The sequence below is a fragment of the Pavona decussata genome, unplaced genomic scaffold, assembly GCF_977016875.1.
Source record: "Pavona decussata unplaced genomic scaffold, jaPavDecu1.1 SCAFFOLD_51, whole genome shotgun sequence".
Classification (NCBI taxonomy): domain Eukaryota; kingdom Metazoa; phylum Cnidaria; class Anthozoa; order Scleractinia; family Agariciidae; genus Pavona; species Pavona decussata.
The window spans coordinates 3,784,355-3,802,857 of NW_028145473.1; the positions used below are offsets into that span (position 1 = coordinate 3,784,355).

Genomic DNA, 18,503 nt, shown 5'->3' on the forward strand with positions numbered 1-18,503 from the left:
TTCTTTTGCTATGTGAAAAGACTGAGTAACAAGTATGGTGAAAATAGAAAGAATGACAAATGTAACGAAAATCAAAACTTAGAAAGGGAAATGGTGAAGTACGGCTTCGAGAAGTCCGCAAAAATCGCAAAAGTAACAAGACATTTTCTTGCCATGTGAAAAGACTGAGTAACAAATATTATTACAAAAATCGCAAGCATAACAAATGTAACAAGATTCAAGACTTAGAAGAAGATGAAGGCAAGAAGGGCCCCGAAATGTCCGCAAATATCGCAAAAGTAACAAGGATTTTTCTTGCTAGCTATAAACATTCATTACAAATATCGCAAAAATAACAAATGTAACAAGATTTAAGATTTAGAAAAAGGTGAAGGCAAGAAGGGCCCCGAAATGTCTGCAAATATCGCAAAAGTAACAAGGATTTTCCTTGCTAGCTAAAAACATTCATTACAAATATGGCAAAAATCGCAAGAATGACAAATTTAACGAAAATCAAAACTTAGAGAGGGAAATGGTAAAGTAGGGCTCAAAAAGACCGCAAATTTCGCAAAAGTAACAAGACTTTTCCTTGATATGTGAAATGACTGAGCAACAAATACGGCGAAAATAGTAAGGATGACAAATTTTACCAAAATCTAGACCAAGAAAGGGAAATGGTCAAGTAGGGCCTCGAGAAGTCCGCAAATTACGCAAAAAATTGCAAAAGAAACAGGACTTTTTCTTCCTATGAGAAAGGATTTAGTAACAAATATGATGAAAACAGCAAGAATACAAATTTAACAAAATTCTGCACTAGTTGAACAACAACCACCAAGTGAATATTATTAAGATGTGTATGCCCATTCATTTATTTTAAATAACAATATCAGTTACAAACGTGAAGCTACTTAGAATTACTGTCAGTAGCAAAATACTGTAACATCAATCAGTGTATGCTTCGTTCTTAATTCCATCAACGTACAGCTACAATGCATTAAAAGGAGTTTCGCTCACAGAACGGGGCAAATTTTAGAAACGAAACGGAAACGTAAGCAGAACTTTTCATAGCCAGGAACCCGTCATAACAATCGCTACAAAATATCAACAATAGCCAATTGGGGGAAATGAAAATGGGTCATCAGATCCGCGCATTGTACATGTATGTTTCTGTCCAATACCCATAGTTTTTGAACAGGGATTACCAGTAATCTGGTGATATTTCTCTTTTAAATTAAGACTTATAGTTGAACAACAACCACCCGGACACGTCATAAGCGGTTCTAGAATGACCCTACTTAACAAGTTTCGTCTGGCTGGAGGAAAAGCAAAGGTGTTGATGGTATTCAACTCCCTAAAACAAAAGAGGCTTGGGTCTGTAACACATGGAAAGAACCGTTTAAGTATTTATCTTTACCTAAGTCCACTTTTTCCACATCATTCGTTTTAGATACTCATCCTTATTGCAGTTGATTCAGGACAAATTGAATCGATATTTTACAAAATAGTGAAACCCAACAGAGTTTGTCTAATGGCCGTGGGTTGTGGGTCGCGGGTACAAGTCATGGGTCGTGGGTGTGGGTGTGGGTAAAAGTCGTAGGTGTGGGTAATGCTTAAAAATTAATTTTAACCATAATTAATAATTAATAAGTAATTAATAATTAGCACTAATAGTCTACTATTGTATAAGTTTTTGATTTTTCCAAATACAATGCATGAAAATGGGGGGGGGGGGTTGGGTAAAGGCAGGAACCCACAGGAGCTATTTTCAGGACTAGTATAATCTCTTGATAATATTTTGAGAAAATTTGTTTTGGTCAAACGCTTGAACAACACGCGCACAAGTTACTTAATGCTAAAAAGAGCAAATCGGAAAATTAAGGAAGCCGGGATAAGTTCCATATAATTGATTCCAATTGGTAGACACAAAAGAAAAGCAACGAGTTTGGGGCAAAAAACAATTTATTGAAGTACAGGCTGTAAAATAAAACTTTTAGAAGGGTGGGAAGGGTAAAACAGGCCAACAGGAAATATGGACTGGACTCTGGACTGGACTTTGGACTGGACTTTATTAAACGAAGTTAATATTTAACTAATAATATGACGATTAACAATCTCTATTTAATTATTAACCAGCAGGGAATTTTTTCCACACTTTCAACACCTTTTTTAGAATGCATGTGTTTTTCAAAAGGAACATCTCGTGCGTGTGCTATTTTAGGAATGTAGTTCGATTCAATCACATTCAAAGGGGCAAAACACTAGAAAAGTTATGGGAAAATAATTTAAAAAAATAATTGATGTATGAAGCTGGGAAGGAAAAATACGTTTGCTTTTTTTAAAATTTTGATTCATAATATATAATACATAAAAAAGAGGCAAATTTATTTGGTGAACTCAAAAAATGAGATTTAAAAGCAGACATCTGTACTTTCAAATCAGTGAATAAAATTAAACAAGAAAGGGATTGGCTTTTCTTGCGGTCACGTATCGTATATCGAATGTCGCCCTTCAAAATTTACAGGATATTACATGGTGGGGAAAAGATAATATGAATTTTATGTTCGAATGGCAAGAACAATATCTCACAGGTGAGCGTATGTAATAAAACGTAATATACGCTGAACAACAAAAACTATAAAATACCAGGCTGTCTATCAAGTTATGTGGGTTCTTATCATTACAGCTATTTCAAACCACTTCTCTCTCCGAAAGGAGCTCTTGTACTGCACACTGCAATATAAACTCTAGGTGTATACCAAGACTCGCGCTCTTGGGGGAACACCTCCATATTGTCAGATCTAAAACTCTTTTTGCTCTTTATTTGTAATGGAAGAAAAGTCTTTGTGTTGTTTTGAAGTTTAGTAACCTCGGACAACGGATCACCCCTATAGTGGACATTTCTATGACGTTTGCAGTGAAGTTCTTATCACACAAACGTTCATTTCACACGAAATCACGCTAATGCAATTGTGCCGATAACACTAAAAAATTAAGTTGACATGTTTTTTTTTTTGTGTATGTTTGCTTGTACTCCAGTTCCGATGGTAGTTTGTAAAAGACGATGACAGCAGAAATATAAGAAAAGAAAGTGACGAAGCCACTCTAAATTATTGTGTAGTTCATTTGTGCATTGTATGGACTGAGCAGTCGAAAAAGGACGATTGTCTAATTCGTACAAGGGGTTTTTTATTACGGTACATTAAGGGGTGTTAAACATTTCCGAAACAAAAAGATATTCCTGACAAGATATCTCAAAGCAAGAGAATTTTAAGGTGTTGTGGCTCCCTCCCTGTTTCATGTGCATCTGTGCATTGTGTTCGGCTACTGTCTTGAAAGCACTATCGGATAGCTCTTCTATTTGATTAAATTTTAGCTTGGATGAGTTCGCGTGATTAATTTAGATAACATGGACAAGAGTTTTAAGCCAAGTACTAGTTACGCTGTAGTTGTAAGTGGATTGGAGTCAAACTATAATTATGATGAAACTTCGCGTAGCTGGCTTACGGGCGTACCAAGTGGAAAATGAAGAGGAGGCCACGACTATTGCTTTGGCTAAATCGCTCAAAGTGTCAAGGTAGTTAATTATTTTTGTTGTCCAGTTTTAACATGCAGTAATTTTCATCTTTTGTTGCCTTAAGTAAGCTACCGTCCTTGTTTCTGATAATGTATCCTTCGCTGTTCCCTTAGGAGGAACGAATCGATTCTTCCAGTGACAATGATAACGATGACTATTTAAACAGGCCAACACCTGGCTTTAAAGGTTATGTAAAGGTTAATCTGACATTTTTTGACATTAAAACAGGTTATAAACCATCCCTCATTGGTAATGTAAATGCTGTCGTAATAGTGCATTTTATAAAACAAAGTGTTTTTTTTTTTCTTTAAATGAAGGTAAAGAAAGAGAAAACACGGCAATTTGAGTCGTGGGAAGAAGAAGAGTATTCCCCGGGAATTGCACGCCTTCCAATTGGAACTTATCAATATAAAAAGGTATGACACGGAAAACTAATTAACGCTTACAAGGCTCAAAATTAAATGTTTTGCAGGAAAAGCAACCAGATGTGATCATCGTCAGTGATGATAAAAGCAACAATGGAAAAGGCGCTGGAACAAAAAAAAACGTAAGTAACATTTGCTCTTTTCTGATAATTTTTAGTTGTACAACACTTGCCAAAACGTAGGTATGTAAGTTAAGAAATTATTTGATGAGTCTATATTATCTAATTTCCATTACTAAATGGCACATAACACGCAAAAGAGCTAACAGATATTCTACCATATTATATTGTCTGTTCTTTTATAGCGTTACTTGTTACCTGCGTCATGGAAATATAAGCGCTTGAATTTGTAATGTATTGTTATTATTAGTTTTGTTTTGCGGTCCATCTGATCGGTTGGATAGAAAGTGTGTGTCATTGCTGTTTATTTACAAAAAAAACCTACATGTAGGAGTCATTCGATCTCATGCTTCTTTCTCTTTATATTTTGACCGAAAACTTTATCTTCAAAGTTTCCTAATGTCACTGGGAAAAAAACAAGAAAAAGGAAACATTTTGATATTTCGAGTGGCTCGAAAGAAGGACGAAGAAGCAGTGTACGTATGATATTGGAATTACATGCATGAAGACTATTATTAGTTTTTTGAATATGGGCCCCACTAAACCACATTATCAACCCTTGCTGGTCTATTTTGGTTTATAAGTGTCTGTTTCGTGAGCAGCGCAAATAGCAATAGATTTTTTAAGAAAAAATTGTTTCAAGTATTCCAATAGCATCTATGTAGCTCTCAAGTCATATATTGATGTACTTATTTGCAATTCCTTGCTTTTTTCATAAGTTGGTTGCACAGGCGAAAAAATTAAAAGGAAAGCATCAGCTGTCATACTATCCAGCGATTCAGAGCAACCAGAAAGCTGCACTGTACGTATTAATGTAGCCGCAGGGGCCGACCATTTAACTTTTAAGGGGGTAGGTGGGTGATTTTGAAAAGACAAATTCCTGCAAGCGCTTGTTGGAAAAAAAATGCGTGCAACGCAAATGGAATAATAATAATAATAATGTGTGGTTCCAGTAAATATCCATACCCCCACCACGGAGGGAATTAGAAATTCCAGGGGGGTGGGGGGTCAAAGGCCCAGGAAATTCCGGAGGGGTGGGGGGGTTGGAGGCGAAATTCATGTCCAGATGGTAGGAAATCGATCGACTCACTTCACGCGTTAGTAGGCGCCACATACCAACTTTCCTGGGACGATTTAAAGTTATAAGTAGTTAAATTACGGTACTTCCAACAGCGCTGCAGCTAAAGAAGGTTTTCCTTTATCCTTATAGTGCTTTGGAAGCATACTAGCACCAAATAAAGACGATTTCGTCGAAAGTAGCCGCCATTACTCATTACCAGTTTCCAAAGATTACAACAAACAGGAGTGGTTACCTGGGGGTTGCCAGGTCGTTTCGCTTTCGCAAAATTTATAAATGACTGTCAGATACTGTTCATTTTTCAGGTCGTTTGAGAATCAACCAAGCACACGTGTTTTTGAGCTTGCACACGTTGAAACTTATTTCTAAGTAGGCGTTTTTTACTTTTCGTGGAACTGGATTTTTGCACACGGCATATTTCGATCGAACTGAAGTGAAAGATTTGAAGCTCGACGAAGAAGACACACTGCCCGACCGCACGGCCCCATGCGTCTATTTTGTTCATTCAATCACTCAATTTTGCCGCTTATTTTCCAGTCTTTCATTAGGATTCCGCTGATTAAATTCGATTAATGGCCAAGTGATCCTTATCTTTCAATCTTGTTTTGCCGACACGATCGATAATCAAATCAATTAACAGAATGGTTATGTGAATATTTCAACCTTCGTTCTACGAGCGTTCATGCGTGAAGCGTTAAAAACGAAGTCACCAACGTTGGTTCATAGTTCAGTAGAATTACTTCTCTCAGTAAACAAAGATTCAGTTTGCATCTCAACAAATCGGAGAGACGTGAAATGCGGGGTATATTTCTCGTGCCAGCTGAAGAAGCCGAGCGCAAAAATTCTTCAAAATAGAAATATTTTAGAAACGACAAAAACAAAATTATAAAATAAAAAATATAAGTTTTTATTAGAACAAATAATGCTATATACATTACTTTACTCCCGAAACAGTTTTTTGGTTTGGATTAGAAAACATAGCCAATTTTCTTTACGTTGTTTTGCCGCCGGAAAATACTGTTTTCGCAATACCCTGGTCACGGAGTGTTATATTTTATTATATAAAAAAAATTATCCTCAACGTCCCCCGCACCTCAGCCGACAAGATCAAGAGCCAGTGAATCTGTTTGGGCATCCTTTTATTGAAGGAACCGAGAGGGCCTCAGGACTCGAGAGCAGCCCCAGGAAGGGAGGGAGGGAGGGTAAATCAAACAGCTCAATCAGCCGAGCGAACGAAACTAAAGGCGATCGAATTACTCAGTGCAATCAGTCAACGCCAGGCGGAAACGGTGTCGGGTCCTAAGGCAAATTAAGTTATTCCTCTGGAATATCAATACACACGGCAAAAAGAGTGAAACAAAAAAGGTTTAGTAGGAAACGAAAAGTACAAGCACGGAAAGATATGCTTTGTAAACGACCGTTCGACATTTTGGAGGGGTTCTTTTTTAGTTTAAACAATGAATAATAATTATTTACGCCAAAGAGAAAATTTGAATTAAAAGCTACCTTGTTTAAAGAAAAAAGGGAATGAAATCTCATTTATTCTGTTTTGCTTTAGTTTAATGTATTTTATCTGCTCTAACAAAGTTAAGAATCAGGGGGTAACGGTCTAACACAACATATGCAAAAAAGCAACGGAAGTTTTCAGTCAACTCGAATAAACTTGAAATATAAAATGTTTGCACCTTAAAGTCAAACCACACAGGCTAAATACTTTTTGTAACGTATACGAAGGGGACTCATTCACTGTCTGATGAAAGATAACCATCTTTTTCTTGCTGATCTGCAGCGTCTAGATTGTCTAAAAGTTTCCTCTTTATGTCAAGAGCCTTCCTCAAAGCGTCGTGAGTCCTGCGGAGTTCCGTCAGATTGGCTGCCAATTCCCTCTCCCGTTTCTCAATCTTCTCGACAGCAATTCGGCGCTGGTCACCATTAGTGGACTTGAAGAGTTCAAATCGTTCTTCCATTAATGCATTCTGGCTCTTGCTTAGCGTTTCGTGCGCACTTTCCACCCTCTTACGGTTTCTTTCGATGGTTTTGTTGGAACTTTGCATCTTTTTCAAAACAGCATTTGACAAGTTACAGGGCTGGACGATTTCTCCTTGCATTTTCTCCATGTCTTCTTTGAGATGCCGGGTCTTCTCAAGTGTCCATGCAACATTAATAGCACCTTGGATCTCGCCAGGTTTAAATGCCTTGAGGTAGCTGTTTGAGCAGATTTCTTCAGCCTTCTCGTTCCAGAACTTTTGGTATACTTTCTGAATACCTGTACACCTTTCTATCTCGCTTTCAGTAAAGATTTTAACTTTCCTTGCCCTGGCAGCTGAATAGGCATCAGATTTTACTTTCTGCGGACGCGAATGGCCAGTGGCAAAGTCCAAGATCGTGGGCTGACGTGATATCTTGCATCTTTTCGGAGCCGGAGATTCCACGTCTGTGATTTCCGCTTGCAAACTGGGTTCCTCTATACCACTTTCTTTGGTGATTTTTAAGCTAGCTGTTGTTCCCGTCGCTGCGGACTCCTCGGCTGTAGGGTTAGCCTCCTCTCTTACAAGGTAGATCGCTTTCTCGTCTGTTTTAATATCGAAGCATCTTGTTATCTTCATACCAGCCTCCTGCTTTGCTCCAACAACAAGACGTTTGTTGTTAACCAACCTGGTAAATTTGTACGGGAAGTTAAGAATATCATCAACTTGTTCATAAAGGACGTTCTTCCGAAAGCTTTCAACTGTCAGGTCTTCGTCGTCAACAGTCACAGAGCAAGATAACTCCTCGTTAACGTAGAGCAAGATTTCGCTCATATCTACACTGGCACGCAAACTGGAAAAAATGTGATCAGTTCAGTTTTCATATGGTTTTGACACCATTTACTAATTTCCTGAATAATTGTCACCAGTGAACCGGAAACCGCAAGTGATCGGGATTTGTTGTTTGGCCTATTGTTTATATGCTACAATTGACAAGCGAGTGATTGACATCTCAATATTAAATAGCCTTGAAGTGGTCGAATACCAATAAATTAAAGTGTGAAAGATTTATAATTTAAAGTCTTTTACTGCCAGTTAATGCTAAGTTTCGTACTTGAGCTCAACAACATTAATTTTGTATGTGGATTGTATCGGATCGTCAATGGCTTTAGTGGACTTAAGGCGCTTGGCTTCATGTCGTAAGGACTTCAATCAGTACTTATCATTGTGTGAAATATTGGAGAAAAAGTACGGCGGAGTATCATTTAGCTTGCGGGACGAGGATGTTAGCCAGCATCAAATTGATAGAGTTTCCTTGCAAATCATCCCAGATTCCTTTAAAGAACCGTTCTTGCCTGTACGTTCTACCGGTGATGGAAACTGTCTTTTTAATTCTGCCAGCATTGCAATTTGTCAGGATGAAAGACTCGCGCCTGAACTGCGACTTCGCACCAGTATTGAACTTGCCATTCACCGCGATTTTTACAGAAATCATCCAGTGTTGGGAGCAGCTAAAATCCAGTTCAATTCAAGAAAAGATGGCGCCGGTTTCCTCCCTATGGAATCGCTCTTTGATCTCACTTGTTTCAACTCAGAGTCAGAGAGCGTTTTTGCTAAAGAAGGTTTCGAAGCAGCATTCCTAAACAAGGTGATGGTTTTGTCAGTGAACTTCACTTATAGTGGTACTTTGCAAATCATGGGTCTGGCAAGCGTCGTTGGTGTCTCGCTTGAAACTTTATACCCAGATCAAACAAATAAATTGTTGTCTATTTACCAAAACGCATTTCTTCCCAGAAATAGCAAAAACAGCGACCAAGTTCTTCGAATTATGTGGACAAATACAAGTGGATGGCCAGATCGATCTAAAGAATTCAAAGTAAATCACTTTGTTCCTCTGTTACGGAAAAGCTCGCACGAAGGAAAGCCCGATGCCGATTGGAAATTTGTTACTCATAAAAGAAAGCATACCAACAGCCAATGGAACAGTGAAAAAGGGTTAAAACGCCAAGGAAAAAATGCGGGTTCATCTCAGTCAGCAAAGAATCGTAAACCGCACCAAAGCTATGCATCGCGCAAAGAAACGCAACAGGCGGAAAATGCGAAATTTGTCAAAGGAAAAGGCACAATGCAAAGTAATGGTGCGGCTAAGCGCAACCGAAGCAAAGACGACACTGAAAACACTAAAACAGAGCGAAAATTGGAAACAAATGACAACCCAAAGCAGCAATCTTGGTCTGTGGGACTTAAAGGTGAAAAGGTATCACATAAGAAAAAACGCAGCGCAAAACCAACACACAATCCAACGTGTGTTACGGCGCAAAAAAAGAAGACCTCTGAACGGTGTCCACGCGGCGAAAACGCGACGGAAACTGAGAGCAAAAAGACCACGGCCAAACAAGAAAGTACAAGACTAACTGCTGGAAACTCTAAAGAAAGTGATAAGACTGTGAGGAAGGAGAGTGAGAGTAAAAGCACCGCCGAACAACAAATTGAAACACCTGGACCTTTGCAGACTAGGGAAAACTCCAAACAGGGAACTTTAAAGGACGAGATCAGTGAAAAAGGGGTGGAAAATGTACGTGTAAACAGCGGAGTTCAACAAATAAAACATAAACGAGTGACAATGGAGACCGAGAACGTAACTAGATTTGAGGACGAAACGGATAAGACAACGATGGGTCGTGAAAAGATTGCCACGGTAAAAGAACAAACGGGAGAAACACAGGACACAATGTTGCCCGAGAAAAACCTCGAAGAGACTCCCATAATGGTTGAAGTAAATGAAAATTCAGAAAATACCAACAGAGACGACCAAAACATGGAAACCGAGAATGAAAATCAAACTGCTAAACAAGGCATGGATTCTAATGGAAACAAAAGCAGCTTACTTATTTGAGCAATACTTAAAGCGACGGTCATCGTTACCAATTCCGTGCGCTTCAAAAAAGTTCTACTTTAAACAAAACTTAAGTGCAACTAAAAATAGTACGCGAACTGCACGACGGGCAGAATTACCATCACTACAAGGGCCAAACAATGAGATGAAATCACTTCAGCGAAGTAAAGTTGACAGAACCCTCCTAGAGAATATTGAAAGAATTGAAAACGAACTGAACATCTGTAAAGATAAAACAAAAAGAGCAGAATTAATGGGAGCTATGGATGTGGCTAAAGAAATTCAAAAGAAAATACTTCTCTCGACCATGGATGCTGCAAAATTATACAAAGAATCAAAAGCTGCTTTCTTAAACAAAGAAGTTAGTGACTATTTTTGCGCTATTGATACGTATGAAAAGCTGGCAAAACACCTTAACATCGATCAAATATACATCGACAAAAAGGCCTTTCTGGTTGAATCAAGGGGTTCTTCGATAAGAGAAGTAGTAGATCATACAGTAACTGTTTTGGAGAATCTGCAGCTGAGCAACGATGTAGCTGACAATGTTCAGTCAACCCTAAAAGGTAAATTCAATGATGTTTTGCAGTATCTTGATACGAAAAAAGACAGGGATGTTTTCGAAGCAATCATTGCAAAAATAACAAGCATAAAAAGTGTTGTTTCTCTTAAAGAAAAACATTTCAAAGGCAGTGTACGTGGACATGTAAATGACTTGGATTCAAATCTGGATAAATTTAAACAAATGCGATCAGATCTCGAGGTAAAGGCTGCCACAACAGAAAAGACCACAGCTCAACAACGTGCAAATATTCAGCGAGCTACTTTGAAATTAAAAAAAGAAATGTTTAAATCAATTGCAGATGGCCGAGGCAGGCAACTAAAATGCGAGGAATTTCCTGAGCTCGCCCATTACATCGAGTTTGCATTTGGCGAGGGCGACAGAGTTCTTCGAGGTGGAGGTGGGCTCGAGGCTGATCGGCGATTGTTGGACACGACTCTTTTTAAAGCCACTGATAATGCCACTGTCATGCGTCATGCGAAAGAGTTGATAAATCGAGTGAGACCGGATTTTAAGATCTCTACCTCCTGCCTGTACACGTACACAATGAATTACAGGAGAGGCTCAAAACAAGCGGAAAGACACCATCACGGCAAAGGAGTTAACGCCAATATTTCCCTCCACAAAGCCCCGAACACAAGCCAAAACATTTATCCGGTAAATGCTCATTGGTCAACCTCTCATGTAAACTACCTAATTGATTCAGTGTCTGAAAATGTAAGCGGTTGTTTCCTGGATTCAAAAGACACTAAGTGCATTATATGCGGGGATATTGCACCCGTTTTGAAACCCGGAAAAAGTTGGTCAAATTTCCAAACACCTGACCACTCTTTCGATCAATCAAGAGTGAATGCGGTCACACCCATGACCCATCTCTTTATGGACACACCAAAGATCTCTGATATTGATTTGCAAATCCCCGGAACTGACAGCATTATAAATGTCACTAGATCTGGAAAAGCAATAACTCTGATTAACTTGTCCCTCAGTGAACCAGAGACTGTTTTCCGCGTTTTTAATGAATTGTTTTATCTAATGACTCTTCCGTCGCTGGAGAAATATTTTCGAAATCCAGAAACAGGACAACTGAAAGAAGTTATGGGGTTTATAGTTGACAATGGTCCTTCTGAATCCCCGTCAAGTTTTCTCGTGCAAATGCTGCTTGTTCGGTTTTTGAAATTTCTTAACCTGGATAAGGTAACGCAAAGAGCTTTTGCAGAGTACCTAAGCAAAAGGAATCCTGTAGAAAGGGTTCATGCCATTGAAAACAGGGCATTGTCTAGTCATGGCCCTTTCTGTTCCAAAGCAATTCACGAGCATGTGTCTCCGGGAAGCAAGGAGCACAAACAAAACATGGAACAAATGGCAAGCGAAGTTTGCAAATGCATAGGCAATGCAGTTTACAATAAGGGGCCAATACAGTGCTTTCGGGGGATTGGTGCAGACGACAAGATTGTCTTTAACGACGAGAGCACCTTGAAGTCGTTTAGTTTACTTTCCCATGAGAGAAGAAAACAGGACGAAACTACATACGAGCCAGTGAAAAATTATATATTAGAGTATCTGGAAAATGTTTGGCACGTAGAGAAGAACTTTAAAGGGTGCTACAGCGAGGACTCTCGCACATTGACATCGGCAAAAACGGCGTGTATTGATAAGTACAGTGTATCCATTTTCCGGGAAAACGACGATTGGAGGTCAGGGAAACCTTTGGAGAGGTTTGATCGTCAGCCTCTCCCCGACTACGAGAGATGGAAAGAGAGCGGGGAGCTTCATTACCTCAGTTATGAGGCAAGACGTGACTTTCCAAGGGGACCTTGGGATGAATGTCCTGGCTTCTTTCTTCCAGAAAAATTACTGGAATCTGCTTTCCGTGTCTTACCTTCTCCTCTGGAAGACGAAATGAGGGCAATAGCCCACCTAGCTTGGATCACTGTCGAGGAAACATCGCAGTTTTATGCCAATGCGCAGAAACAGTTAAGACAGCAAAAAGAAGAAGATCTGAAACGAGAAGCTTGGAAGTTGCATCCTCTCTACAAAGAAAACAGGGCAGCTCTCATTGAGAGAGCCGGAGGCTGTTTGAACCCGAATGTAAAGAAGTACGAACTGGTGCAGCAGATTGTGGAAAGCAGTGGCGAGGCTGAAAATTTTGTCAGCATGCTCTCAGAAGAAGATCTTTATGATGGAAATATTTCTTCCATACCCAGTAGTACGACAGGACTGATGAAGCTTTCGGTGGCACATTAAAGAGCCATTCTTAGAGCGCATGATGTCTTGGAGGTTGGTGCAAAAGAAGAACTAATTGTTAGAGTTGGACTTCTTAAGGCAGGCCACCAAGAAGCGGCTTTTTCAAGTGAACGTTTATCCATCCTCCATCAAATTACAACAGCTAGGAACTTCTACGTAATCAGGTCTCGTGCTCTCGAATTATTCGTAAAAGGACATTTGCTCATGGCAAAACGGAAACACTGACTACCCGAAACAGTTGCCTCCAAGGTTTGTTGAAAAACAGCCCACCTACAATCGATGCAACTTCTTCTAGGCGTGATCCAGAGATCATCTTTGCAACATTAGAAAACAAATTGTTAGAGCTAGAGGAAAAGTCAAGATTAAATGTTGTCAAACAAAACCCAACGAGGCTACCAAAAAAGGATAAAATGGGGGTCAAATGTTCAAAAGAAGTGCAAAAGAAGATCAGCGAAGACGTTCGAAGATCTGAAAGAAAAAGGAAACAGCCAGCAAAATTAAAAGATTGTAGCGATGGTCCAAATTTTCTCACGCATGTTGGCACAGTTGTAGATGTTCTTTGGACTGAGAAAGACCTTGAAGGGACAAACTGGGACCCTGGATGGTACCGCGGAGAGGTACAACGATACGACGAAAATGATGACAAATTTTTGTGTTTTATTTCAAGGATCGTGCTGTATATGGTTTAAACGTAACCGGTGCTTTTGCCGATGGCATCATTCGTTCTGTTGAAAGCCAGTGAACTGCTGCTTGAATGACTGCGAAAAGACATTGGAAAAGAACAGTATAGTATATGTAAGATGAGAGCCTTATGTTGTTTTTCAACAAGTTTGCGACTATTTACCTGGAATTAACGCCAGCCACCTCTAGACTTGGTTTCCCCTCAGCTAGAATTCCCTCTTACAATGATCATCTATATTATCAGGGGACTCGACAATTTATTGCTAAATTTAAAACAAAATTTGCTTCCTTTGATAAGTAGTTGCAAACAGTTGACAGCAACATCAGGTTGCAACTGTTTACGCTGTTGTTTTAAAAGCACAAAGCAATAGGTTAAAATTAATTGAAATGAATGGTTCTTAAACTGCATTGGAAACAGCATCTGGGTTCAATATAAACGCAGGTATGTATTCAAGTTCAACACTGAGAAAAAGACATCCTCGGTGGCCCAGGGGCAGTTAGTCGGGGCGAACGAAGTATAAAACACGACGAAACTCGGAGCAACGAATGTTTTCAAGAACTGAAAACATTCTTCGCTCCGAGTTTCGCAGTGTTTACTTCGTTTCGCCCCGACTAACTGCCCCTGGGTCTCCCAGGATGAGAATTTGGGTGAAATAAACACTGTGGGATCCAGGGCTTTGTAGATGTCCGTGGTGGACTGGTAACTTGCCAATTAATGTGTTTGCAGGGACAGTCGTTTGCAGGATACTCGTCGAGAATGACTGCTTTTTGAAGTATCTTTACATAATTAGAGACTGGAATTTGGCGAGATGAGTACAGAAAACTTACCATTTACTCGTTTGTCTCTCTTTTTCTCTTCTTCATTGCATCATTTCGTAAAAATATATACGTCGTTAGATGTGCTTGCGATCGTGTCCATTTCAAGCTAGTACGGGAAATTAATTTCGCAGCAGATTTTGTAAACTTTCAGCTCAAAATTTTGTTTCCTTGCGTACGACTAGTACGGTAGTACCTTCCATCGAGTACTGGCAATACTATATTTTACGTATTAGACCAGCTTCTGTGTACAAAAAGGAAAGTTAAGGTTACGTATTTAAGCTAATTCGCGACTTTTAACTTACACGTGTACGCAACGTTAACAACATCGTCTCAAATACATGCCTGACGATACATACACGGCCTCTTGTTTGTTGATTGCAATGAAGAATATAATTTCCAGGGGGTATGGGGGGTGGTCGACATTTTTTTGGAATTTCCAGGGGGGCAGGGGGTTACCGCGTCCTCGCTAAAATGGAAAATCCGAAGGGGTGGGGGGGTCCTATATAAAATTCCCTCCGTGGTGGGGGTATGGATATTTTCTGGAACTACACAATAATAATAAAAACCTGCAGAGCAAAAAAACAAAAAACAAAAAACAAAAAAAAAAGAATGTTACAAAGCAGAAAAAATATCCTGCAGAGCATTGAGAAGAAAAAAAATATCCTGTACACCAGGTTTTGAGAAAAAAATCTCTTGGCCACCAGAAATCATCCCCCCTCTCAAAAGTTAAATGGTTGGCCCCTTACTCATGGCTCATGATCAGTGTACCTATAGTGGCCAGTTTCCCTCAATGTGCTTGTAAGAGATGGAGTTTTTCCTCACAATTGGCTGTTCATGCATTTTCCTGTTCGAAAGTTTTCCCTGCATATATTTTTTTTATTAACGCAATGATTTAACCTAACTTTAGTCAGAAATGATCTCTCAGGAAAGTCTGCCTTCAAAAAGGCTTCCAGTAACGTCATATATAACCCCCCAAAAGGGTGCGCAACTGAGAAAAAAGCTCAATTTGCAATAATAAATTTACACTCTATTCTATATCCACTGGCTCTGTAGGTTATTCCTAAGGCTTTTTGTCACTACTTTCCAATAACTCACAAATAACGCCTCTGCGCCCTCTGCAAAAAAATTGAGAAAATGGTGCATAATTATGGTAATGGCTGGTCATGTGGATACACAGTTAAACAGTTGTAAGAGAAAAATTAAGGGAATACGTGTGTGAAAGATTTAATTTAGGAGAGATACTTCAATTCACACCAGCAAAACTCTGAAAAAGAACCTGTTAAGTCTGAAATTTGAAACAGGTTCTTCTTTTCGGTAATGTACGGAGCCCAAACAAGGGCAAAGAAACGTACAAAAAAGTGTAATGCACGTGCATGCGAATGGCTCAATAAAAATATTTCCATCCGTATTTTATACAGGCTGATGGCATCAGTGGACATGATGAACCGGGACCTTCTGGTTATTCTTGCCTGTCCAGTAAGCCAGAAGTGATCGATTTGACGAACCATCTCTCACTAGCAAAAATAAAAAAGGCAGGGTACAAACAGTGTCACAGTACTTATCTGGAGTATGTTCTACGTGTATAATGTTTTCAAAATTACAGGCTTTACTTTAAGCTGAGGGCAACAACGAAGTCCACACCTAAAGCATGCAAAATGACGAACGTCTCGCATTTCGTTTGGGAGCCCGAGAACCATAGAAATAAGGGAATCTTGTAAGCATATCAATACCATTAACAGGAGCGAATCTAGGGGGAGGGTGCAGGGGGTGTGCACCCCCCCCCCCCCCCTTGAGATGAGCGGCGGTTTCTTGATACAACTGGTATTCTACCAAAAAAAACACCATGTGGTTTATTGGTGTTGAAGTAGAACAAGAGACGATTGCATGCCCTCCTAAAAAAAATTTCTGGATCCGCCCCTGATTAAATAGGAGAATCCCGCATGTATTTTTTCATGGTCATAAAAGCTGGCAGCGGCATCGTTGTCGGGCGCGTAGGACGACGACGTCGGCTATACAAAGAAATAGTTCAACCTCCCCATGAGACCTTGGTTAACGTTAAAGGTCAAATGAACCTAAATTATGTTATTCTTTTTGTAAAAGTACTCAAAAGCAAAGACCATTTATTTTTGAGTAACTTGGATAGTGTTATCTATGAAATAAATCACTTTCCAGCGGATAAGTATAAGGGAAACCAGATTGATTATTTACTGGTGAGAGATTTATCAAGCGGGTTAGCGTTATGCACCTTTTGAATAACTGGGGCTGCTCGCTAAGTTACAATTAACTCAACTTTTGTTGCCCTCTACCTTCTTGTTTGTTTGTTTCCTAATTTGAAAGAACTTTGCCTACGCAGCCGAGTAATTGCTTTCCAAAATGTGTGTTCCGTCAGTTTATCAACACCGACTTGACTCAATATTTTCCCATTATTAATAGGGACTCATCTGCAGAATCAGAGACAACCGATGACGAGGGAATACCAGACAACGTTCCCAAACAAGGCAAACAAAGAAAGTGTGACCCTGAGAAGTGGGATAGTATTCCAGTCGCGGAAGTAGAGAAACTTCCACAAGGCATAGACGGTTTGGTAAAATACAACATTGACCGATACCTCCCATGATATTGTTATTGCTAAAACCTCGAAGGAAGTTAGCTCCGCACTGCTCGTGGATGGTCGGAGGTGGAAGAAACGCAATGGAAAAAAAGGGAGAGATGCGGTATTCAGACTGTAAGGGCTCTTTCCGATGCATTAATACAGTGGCCTCTGTGTCCAGTTCAGAGTGACAAACACGAGACAATTTAAAAATGGGTCGAACAACGACCAAGCCTCTTCAGTATGTGGAGATGCGGCTGAATTTGTAGCTTGTACTGCAAGGCGCTATGTAAAGTACGGCAAAAGAGGCGTACAGGTGTTTCATTGTGGGAACCACACGTGCCCCGTAACATCAAGGCCGGAGAAACCAACTGAACGTGTGAAGGAAATGATAAAGAAACATCCTCGCTTGAAGCCGGCAGAAATACAGCCTGCCTTTGTTCTGTCATCGTTGCAGACGGAGGAAGACTGGGAGAAGGTAGAAAAACAAGCAGCACAACTGCTCGACTGAAAATGGATTTAAAATAAAAAACAAAGGGTGCGCCAAGAAATCCATCCAAGTGGTGAAAATTTTGAAGCAGTGGTGACATTGAAACAGTACTGTGACAAAAAGGACAGCCTCTTAATATTTAAAGACAATGATCGGCGCAGCAATCCTTATAAACCATCTTTTGTTTTTAAAACCAGTGAGGATAAAATGAAAACAGCTTTGAATATGGACAGGAATGGTGAAAATTTTTTGAAAGAAGAATATTGCTTTTTTGATGGAAAAGTTAAAAGGTGCAGAGATTTTGTTACGCTTACGGCCGGTGTACACCATCCGCTGCTAAAAAGGCAAATACTTCTTGCTGTTATGGAAACTGAACAAGAGAACTCAGAAAACATTGAGCTGTTTTGGACTCTTTTTAATGAGGGTCTACGAAAAGTCTCAGGTGACAACAACACGGTATTTAATCCTCTAGGCTGGTGCACCGACATGGCCGGAGCTAACATGAATGGCCTGCAGCAACTTTTTGGGGACGATGCCCCAAGTTGCATAAAGAGTTGCGAGTTTCAAAGAGAGCAAGAACAAAATGGCCCGAAATTTAGGGCAAGATGCAGGCGAGACTTTTAAAGACCTGTGCGAACATCTTCTTACATGCAACTTGAAGGAAACTTATTTAGAGGTTGAGAAATCGTTGGAAGAATTCATTAACGAAAAACCAGATAAGCAATTTCTTTCCTTCTGGTTGAGCTGGTGGGATAACAGGAGAACATTTCACCTTCAGTACATTTGCTCCGACCCACGCGCCACGGATGAATTAGGCCGAGGTAATCCATGCCGGGTGGGCTCATAAAGATCCGTCAAACCTTTCCCTTCTCGACGCAGCTCACACAGACACTAAGGACAGCATCCTTCTCGCGGTTGAACTCATGTCCATTAAGCAAGCGACTTCAAAAGGTGGAGCTGGCCCCTCTTATGAAGAACGGAGAACAAAAATGCACCGCCGAGAAGTAGGAAGGGCAGCCCAACTTGGAGACGAAATCATGGGAGTAGCATCGGAAAATGGTCTTTTAGTTGACCCT

General features: G+C 39.9%; 2 protein-coding genes across 2 annotated transcripts in view; both read left to right on the plus strand.

The window, feature by feature from the left end:
- LOC146481140 (uncharacterized) overlaps window positions 1-18,503 on the plus strand; it is a 37,346-nt gene that overhangs the window by 13,094 nt on the left and 5,749 nt on the right. The window lies entirely within an intron of this gene.
- On the plus strand, window positions 130-17,885 carry LOC146481143 (uncharacterized). The gene is made up of 5 exons (XM_085108775.1): window positions 130-3,969; window positions 4,026-4,100; window positions 4,817-4,899; window positions 15,766-15,884; window positions 16,781-17,885. Exons 1-4 carry the CDS (start codon window positions 3,865-3,867, stop codon window positions 15,836-15,838), a joined length of 336 nt encoding a protein of 111 aa, XP_084964901.1. The 5' UTR covers window positions 130-3,864; the 3' UTR covers window positions 15,839-15,884; window positions 16,781-17,885.

Coding starts and splice junctions, on each gene's coding strand:
- LOC146481143 (XM_085108775.1), top strand. CDS start 3,865: ATGAAGGTAAAGAAAGAGAAAACACGGCAATTTGAGTCGTGGGAAGAA. Junction 3,970..4,025: donor GAACTTATCAATATAAAAAG/GTATGACACGGA, acceptor AATGTTTTGCAG/GAAAAGCAACCAGATGTGAT. Junction 4,101..4,816: donor GCGCTGGAACAAAAAAAAAC/GTAAGTAACATT, acceptor TTTTTTCATAAG/TTGGTTGCACAGGCGAAAAA.